Below are 8,456 nucleotides of genomic sequence, written 5' to 3' on the forward strand. Positions count from 1 at the left end.
CAAAATATTTCTTTGCCAAAAATATTATCATTTTTTTAATGTTTTGGCGAAAAATTTGTATTTACTTTTTTTTTTCAAAAGTATTATTATTTAAAGTTATTTGCAAAAATACCACTTTTGTGTAACTACAGTAAAACCTCTATAAATTAATATAGTTGGGACCGGAGAATTCTATTAATTTAGAGAGGTATTAATTAGTCGATAAATTAATAATTATTAATTTATAGAGAATTTTCGGTAGCAAACAAAATTAACTTTTGATTAAATTTTTATTCACATAAATTTAAATAAAATGAATTGTACAATTTATATTTTATACTTAATTCAATTAATTCAATGTATATGAATTTAGAAAGTCAATGTAATGTACAATATATTAGATTCAAAGTCCATGTAGTGTATAAGTTAAATTCATTGTATTTTACATAGAAAATATTCAATGTATATTAGGAAAATTCAAAGTACATGAATTAATTTAATTCATTGTATTTTACATAGAAAGTATTCAATGTATGTGTAGTCATAAAATATATTATATATACTGTATATACTAGATTGGGGGGAAAATTATACAAACAAAACAATGGTTTCTCATCTAAAAGGTGTCACAAAATCAACAATGACGGATGAAGCAAGAAAAACATTATGTGAATATAAAAGAGAAAATTCATCATGCACTCAAAAAGATCTCCAGTTGTGGCTCGAGAATAAGTTTCATCTAAAAGTTAGTCAAGGTACAATATCAAATACACTGAAAAGGTCAGCAGACTATCTTGCAGCTAATTACTTGGAGAAAAGAAAAGATATTAAGCGACATAAACCAGCAAAATATCCAGATATGGAGAAGGTTCTCTATGAATGGTTTCTCCAGTACCAAGATCGTGTTAATATGACAGGAGAGCTAATTTTAGAGAAGGCAAAAGAGACCATGAAAATTTTATACCCACAACAAGATCAGGAGCACACTTTTTCTCAAGGTTGGCTTGAGAAATTCAAGTTAAGACATGGTATTAAGTCATTTCGTCGCTTTGGAGAAAGTGGTTCTGTTGATGTACAGGACATGGAGAAGAAACTGGAGTCCATAAGTGAAAAAATAAACCAGTTCCCTATGAAAGATGTTTTTAACATGGACGAAACTGGTTTGTTTTACAGGTTACAAGCTGATCACTCTCTTGTTACGAAACAACTTGAAGGAAGAAAACAAGACAAAGAAAGGCTCACGGTTGTTATATGTTGCAATGAAGATGGCTCTGAAAAAATTCCTTTATGGATTATTGGAAAGTATGCAAAGCCACGGTGCTTCAAGAATGTTAACATGGGCAGCTTGAATTGTCATTATCGTGCAAACAAAAAAGCTTGGATGACTAATGTACTTTTTGATGAATACATTCGTTGGTTTGATAGCCAAATGCAAGGCAGAAGAATTTTGTTTGTGGTAGATAACTGTCCAGCACATCCAAAAAATATTGAAGGACTACAAAATGTTGAGTTGTACTTCTTGCCACCTAACATGACATCAAAAATCCAACCTTGTGATGCAGGAATTATAAGAGCTTTCAAGATGCACTATCGCAGGAGATTTTATCGTGGGTTATTAGAAGGTTATGAGTTGGGACAATCTGATCCAGGAAAGATTAATGTTTTGGATGGTATCAATTATGCAGTCGCGACGTGGACGACAAATGTAAAACAAGAGTCAATAGCAAGGTGCTTTCAACATTGCAAAATTCGTTCCATAGATGAAGTTTCGAGCAATTTAAATGAACATACAACTCCGGAAGAATACATTCATGAACTTGAGGTGATGATTAAGGATCTAGGTTATCGTAATAAAATGGATGTTAATAACTTCTTAGATTATCCGGGTGAAAATGAATCATGTTCCGAGGTCCAGAGTATAGAAGAGATTGCAAACACCATCCTTGAAAATAGTGTTGAAGATGATCTTGAAGACGATACAACGCCGTTGGAGCTGGTTACACGTAAAGAAGCACTCAAGGCATCAAAAATGCTTAATAACTTTTTGATGCAACATGAAAGCACCACACCCGAACTTTTGGATGCAATAAGGAAGATTAGGGATGAGCTTCATGTTGATTTAAATTATATGAAAAAGCAAACTACAATTGAATCATATTTTATAAAGATGTAATAGCTATATTTTTATGAATATAAGGGAATTATTAATTTATAGTTTTATTGGGACCATATTTTTATACAGGGTTTTCAAAAAAATTATTATCTTATTATCTTATCGAAATTGATCATTTTTTGAACTGGCCCAAGTCGGGACCGGACAAAATTATTAATTTAGAGAGATTATTAATTAATCGAGTATTAATTTACAGAGGTTTTACTGTACATGCAACTAGCGTTTGGGGAAGTTCATGCAACCCGTACAATTAAGCAACTACTTATACTAGCATATCTGCTTTATTTTGATTATATATTATTTTTATAAATATTTTTAGAGAATATTAAAATTATAAAAAAATTGAAAAAATAATATTTTTCCATAAAATCTTTAACGTTATTTTATCTTACTTCATGTATATGTTAATTTTTTTGAAAAAAATTTAACCTTATGTACGTACTTAAAAAAATTATATGAGTATGTAAATATTTTTTATATTTTTATAATAATGTTAATAATTTTTAATTTAGTTATATAATAACAAATGTACTTATGCATTACTCCCTCCGTCTCAACCATTTGTATACAAATGGTTTGTGCACGGAGGACAATAACCATAATAAAATAATGTTAGTTTTGTTAAGATAGTGGAATGAGAGAGAAAAAAAAAATGTAATTTAGTAAAAAAAGTATAAAGTTGTTTAAAGTGGCGGGACCATTTAATATTTAATGAATAAAATGGTTGTAGTGGGAGAAAGTAGTGGGTGTAATTGATTTTTATACTATAAAATTTTTACTATTTTTGATAAGTTTGAAATGTATAAAATTGAATGAGATATAAAAAAGGAAAGTATATAGAAATGAATATAACAGATGGAGTAATATTAAGAAGTCTTCTACTCGCCTAATTTAGGCCGTACATACTTGGCTGAATACATACTTAGCGGCATCAGACTCATTTTTTTTATATAATCTACATTTAGTTATTGGCCAACAAACTTGCTAATAATGAAGTTTTTATTTTTTTTCCTGAATCATCCTCAATTTGTTTTTGACTTATTCTGCAATTTCAAATAACTATATTAGTTCATGTTTTGAAAATAAGTAAAATAAATAGCGAATTCTTAATCTGTTTGTATTCGTTTTTCTTAATCAGTTTTTATTCATTTTTCATCCGTTCTTCACGTGGGTAACCCTTTTTCCCTCAATTTGTATAATAAGTAAACGTATATCGTGGAATCTTCATTGTCTACCAAATCGCTATATCTGTTTGACTAAAATAAAATTATATATCACGGAAACATAAAATTGACATCTACGTTCCCATGCAAATTTGACATTTTGACCTACTTGTACAGTTTAACTTATACATTTAGGTCAAGTCTAATACTGCGAACTTGTACACATCTTTCATAAACACCAGTCAACTCATGCTCCCAGTTAACCACATTTTTTTTCTACGAATCCGGAGATAATTTCGGGCTGGTTTGTAATATTATATAAGTAATTTATAAGATAAGTTAGATATTTAAAATGATACTCCCTCTGTCCTATTGAATTATCTCCATCAATTTTTGACACGCTTTTCAATGTTCAAACATCATATAGTTGCATAATATTTTTTTGAATTTTTTTTTTCCGAATAAAAATTTAAACATTAAACTTTTATTTAGAAAAATAATTCAAAAAAATATTATGTAATTATACGATATTTGAACATTGAATGCGTGCAAAAAGCAAACGTAGAGAAATCAACGGGACGGAGGTAGTATATGAGAACCGAATGTAATTGTTATCAAATTTCTTTATGAATGACATTGACGGAGCTCGGAGATTACGGTCCCCCTAGGATTATAATATATTTTATATTAAACTTTTTTAGTCCCCACTAAAATAAAAAAAATAGTCTTATAAGAATATTTAGATGAAACTTCACACATCATAATTGAACACATCAAGAAAATTGAGAAACAAGCTGAAAATCAAAATTGTGTAAAAATATTGAGGAGTGATAATAGAACAGAATTCATGAATGCAACTTTAACTGAATTCTGCAAAGACAAAGATATTGTTCAAGAATTCTCATAACACCTCAACAAGATGGTGTAGTTGAGAGAAAGAACAGAACACTGGTAGAGGCCGCTAGAACAATGCTACAAGATGTAAAGTTATCAACTAGTGTTTGGGAAGAGGCTGTTAACATTGCATGCTATAATCAAAACATATATCTCATTAACAAGAATCTTGGAAAATCACCCTACTCCATCTTGTCTAAAAGAAAGGTTACTGTAAAGCATTTTCATGTGTTTGGAAACAAGTGCTATGTATTGAAGGACAACTCTGAATATGTGGGAAAATTTGACTCTAAAATTTTTGAGACAACTTTTCTGGGATATTCATTGGAAAGAAGTGCATACAAAGTCCATGTGATTGAGCAGAAAAAGATTATGGAAATCACATATGTTACTTTTGATGATGACAAGTGCTCAGGCTTGGAATGTCTTGATGAAAATGAAGATGAAGCCCTAAAATTTGAAAATTTCAACATTGATAGTGATTCTGATGATGAAGCGGAAGTCACTGAAAATCACAGAACAAATGAAGAGTCAAATGAACAAGTAAATCATGAGAATGAAAGCTCATCTCATGAACTTGAATTTGATAGCACAAACTCAGGGGGAGAAAGAGAAGAAAATTCTGGTAGTAATGACAGTTATGAAGAAGATGCAGAAAACACAAGTCAACAAACTCACACAAGGAAGTGGGATAAAAGTCACACTAGAGAAACAATTATTAGAGATCCAACCGCTGGAATGAGGACTAGAAGTACAACTGCAAATGAATGCCTTCATGCCTGTTTTTTGTCACAAGTTGAGCCAAAGAAAACTGAGAAAGCCCTTCTTGATCCTGGTTGGATATCTGCTACGCAAGAAGAGTTAAATTAGTTTGAGAGAAATAAAGTTTGGAAATTAGTTTCTGCACCAAATAACAGAAGTATTATTGGAACAAAGTTGGTGTTCAGGAACAAGATGGATGAAAATGGAATTGTTACCAGAAATAAAGCAAGGCTGGTTGCAAAAGGTTACTCACAGGAGGAAGGAATTGATTGTGATGAAACTTTTGCTCCAGTTGCAAGACTTGAAGCAAGAAGGATTTTCCTGGCATTTGCTGCACATTCAAATTTCAAGGTAGATATCAAATGGATGTGAAGAGTGCATTCCTTAATGATGAGTTGGAAGAAGAGGTTTATGTGCAACAACCACCTGGCTTTGAAGATCCATAATTTCCAAATTGTGTATACAAGCTCCTCAAGGCTCTCTATGGACTTAAACAAGCACCTATAGCTTGGTATGACACACTGTCAGAATTTTTGATTAAGCATGGATTCACTAGAGGTACAATTGATAAAACTCTCTTCTACAAGAAGCATGATGATGATATGATCCTAGTACGGATCTATGTGGATGATATTATCTTTGGTTCTACTAATGAAAAGTTATTTTAAAGATTCTATAAGTTTATGCAGAGTGAATATGAAATGAGTATGATGGGGGAATTAAGTTACTTTCTTGGACTTTAAGTCAGTCAAAGAAGTGATGGAATCTTCATCAGCCAAACTAATTATATTAAAGATTATTGAAAAAGTTTGGCATGATTGATTGTTCACCTGCATCTACACCTATGTCTACAGTAACAAAGTTGGATGAAGATAAAAAGGGTAAGAGTGTAGATATTTCAAGCTATAGAGGAATGATTGGATCATTGCTTTACTTAACTGCAAGTAGACCAGACATCATGTTTGCAACATGTCTGTATGCAAGATTTCAAGCCAATCCAAAAGAATCACATTTAATGGCTGTGAAGATAATTTTCAGATACTTGAAGGGGACTCCAAACTTGGGATTATGGTATCCTAAGTGAACTGATTTTGAAGCTGTTGGATACACAGATGCAGATTTTACTGGAAGCAGTGTTGACAGAAAGAGCACTAGTGGAAGCTGTCAGTTTCTTGGACAAAGACTTGTATCCTGGTATAGCAAGAAACAACAATCTGTGTCAACTTTCACATCTGAGGTTGAATACATAGCTCCTGGAAGTTGTTGTGCTCAAGTGCTTTGGATTAGAAATCAGCTAATGGACAGTGGTCTAGTGTTACACAAAATTCCAATCATGTGTGACAATACTAGTGCTATATCTATTATGGTTAATCCAGTTAATCATTTTAGAACAAAGCACATTGATGTAAGGTACCATTTTATTAAAGAACATGCTACAAATGGTACCATTGAGCTTATTTTTGTTCCAACGGAAAAACAATTAGCTGATATTTTTACTAAACCTTTGGATGAAGCAACTTTCACTAGACTTGTAGGTGAAATTGGAATGCTTAGTTCTTCATCCTAAGACAAGAACTCAGCTAATGTTTTGCAGCAGAATTATTTTTTAGTAAATCAAAATTTATTTGATTAATTGGAAATTAACTGAAATATGAATTATAAATATTTCAGAAATCTCAACATATTTATTTTTCAAAACTCAAAAATCAACTTGGAATTTTTCAAATTCTAAGTAAACTGTCTGGATGTTGATTTATATTTTCAATATGTAAAACTAGCAAGGCAGAATCAAAGTGATCAAAAGTATAAAGAGAACTGAGTTCTCGATAAGTCTAATTGACTTATCGACAAGTCATTTTAAGACTTCTCGAGTGAGTTCTCGATAAGTCAATTTCATGACTTCTCGATAACTTTATTATGACCTATCGATAAGTCATTGTAGAGTTCTCTATAAGTGTTAATTCACAGAGTTCTCTACAAGTATAATTTTAGACTTATAAATAACTCAGAACTGAAATAATTTAATCCAATAAATTATTTTAGTAAAATACTTTTGACAAAATTATTCTGATTTTATTATGATTTATTCAAATAAAAATTGGAAATAATTCATTCCATTTTGGCCAAACTGGGTATTCATTAGACATCTCGATAAGCTTATTCTTCAGTTCTCTGCAAGAATAACAAAATGACTTATCGATATATTTTTCACTTTTCAAAATGACTTCTCGATAGACAAATTCCAAAAGTCCATTTTTGAGTTCTCTACAAGTCATTTACTTTTACTATAAATACCCAGACATCTCGACATACATATACTTACGCCTTCAAGAACTCTAAGTGACCTAGCGTTTTCAATTCAAAACCAATTTCTCTCTCGTTTTGAATCCTTTCTCTCTATTTCTTTTACCCATTAATCTTCACATTCACAACAATGGAAGCAAACATTATTATACCCTTCATCCCAAAGGAGACCAACTTCCTGTGCATTCTTAGATGCAAATCAAGCTCTTGAAGCTTTCAAGAGCTTTGTCAAGTTCTTATCTGAAACTTACTTTGTTGGAGCTCTCACATCTAACTCAGTTCTCTATCTGGATGTATTTGATGATTTCTGGAACACAACTGTAGCTAGGACAGTTGTGCATGAAGACCAATCTTCTAGTCTAGTGGTTAACTGTCAAAATAAAGGACAACGGGTTGAGATAACTGAAGTTGATATGAACCCAACATTGAACATTCCAACTGACAAAGTAGTTGGGATTCCAACTCATGAGGAGTTGTATGAATTCTTGGATTTTATCAACTACTCTGAGAAGATTAACTTGGCTAGCTTCAACAAGAAAAATCTGAGAAGGGAGTGGTCCTTTCTGTTTAATTCTGTGATAAGAGCTTTCACATGTAGAAAATCAGGATTTGACAACATCTCTAGTGTTGTTCAGAAGCTGGTCTACTCAATGGCTCACAACAAACAGATTAATGTAGGACACTACATTCTGGAGGAATTGAGCACCAGGCTCATCATGCCATTCACTTCAAGAGGTAAAAAAATTTACCTTCCTAGATTCATTATATCTGCTTTAAATCATAAAGTAAATGACATACATATGCCTGAAGGTGTAGATAGGTCATTAATATGCACCTGTAAGTAAGTGTCCAAAATCTTATTTGGATCATTTACTACTAAAAATAAGGTACAAGTGGGTCTTAGGTTTACACCTTTCATGATTGAAAGATTTAAGACCTACCCTTACCCTATGCCTGACATGATGCCTAATGTAGTCCAACCTAGTGCAACAATGGTTCCTGAGTCTGTGGAAGTACAAACACAGGAACACCCACAGGAACCTTCCCATGTTGAGCCTACTTCTTCAAAACCAATAGTTGCTAGGAAATCAACCACTTTATCCTCTCAAAAGGGTGGAGGAAGTAAAAAGAAGAGATAGGAGATAACCCTTACTGTATTGAATGAGAGTGGTGAGGAACAA

General features: G+C 32.0%; 1 protein-coding gene across 1 annotated transcript; it reads left to right on the plus strand.

The window, feature by feature from the left end:
- The first annotated feature begins 619 nt into the window (after nucleotides 1-619).
- LOC141691755 (CENP-B homolog protein 2-like) lies at nucleotides 620-5,079 on the plus strand. The gene is made up of 3 exons (XM_074496513.1): nucleotides 620-2,092; nucleotides 2,665-2,726; nucleotides 4,689-5,079. The coding sequence occupies exons 1-3, from the start codon at nucleotides 620-622 to the stop codon at nucleotides 5,077-5,079; spliced, it is 1,926 nt and encodes a 641-aa protein (XP_074352614.1).
- Nucleotides 5,080-8,456: the final 3,377 nt, after the last annotated feature.

Source organism: Apium graveolens, chromosome 10 (assembly GCF_009905375.1).
Source record: "Apium graveolens cultivar Ventura chromosome 10, ASM990537v1, whole genome shotgun sequence".
In the NCBI taxonomy this organism is placed as follows: domain Eukaryota; kingdom Viridiplantae; phylum Streptophyta; class Magnoliopsida; order Apiales; family Apiaceae; genus Apium; species Apium graveolens.

Coding starts and splice junctions, on each gene's coding strand:
- LOC141691755 (XM_074496513.1), top strand. CDS start 620: ATGACGGATGAAGCAAGAAAAACATTATGTGAATATAAAAGAGAAAAT. Junction 2,093..2,664: donor AGATTAGGGATGAGCTTCAT/GTTGATTTAAAT, acceptor TTTTTAATTTAG/TTATATAATAACAAATGTAC. Junction 2,727..4,688: donor CAACCATTTGTATACAAATG/GTTTGTGCACGG, acceptor CAACATTGATAG/TGATTCTGATGATGAAGCGG.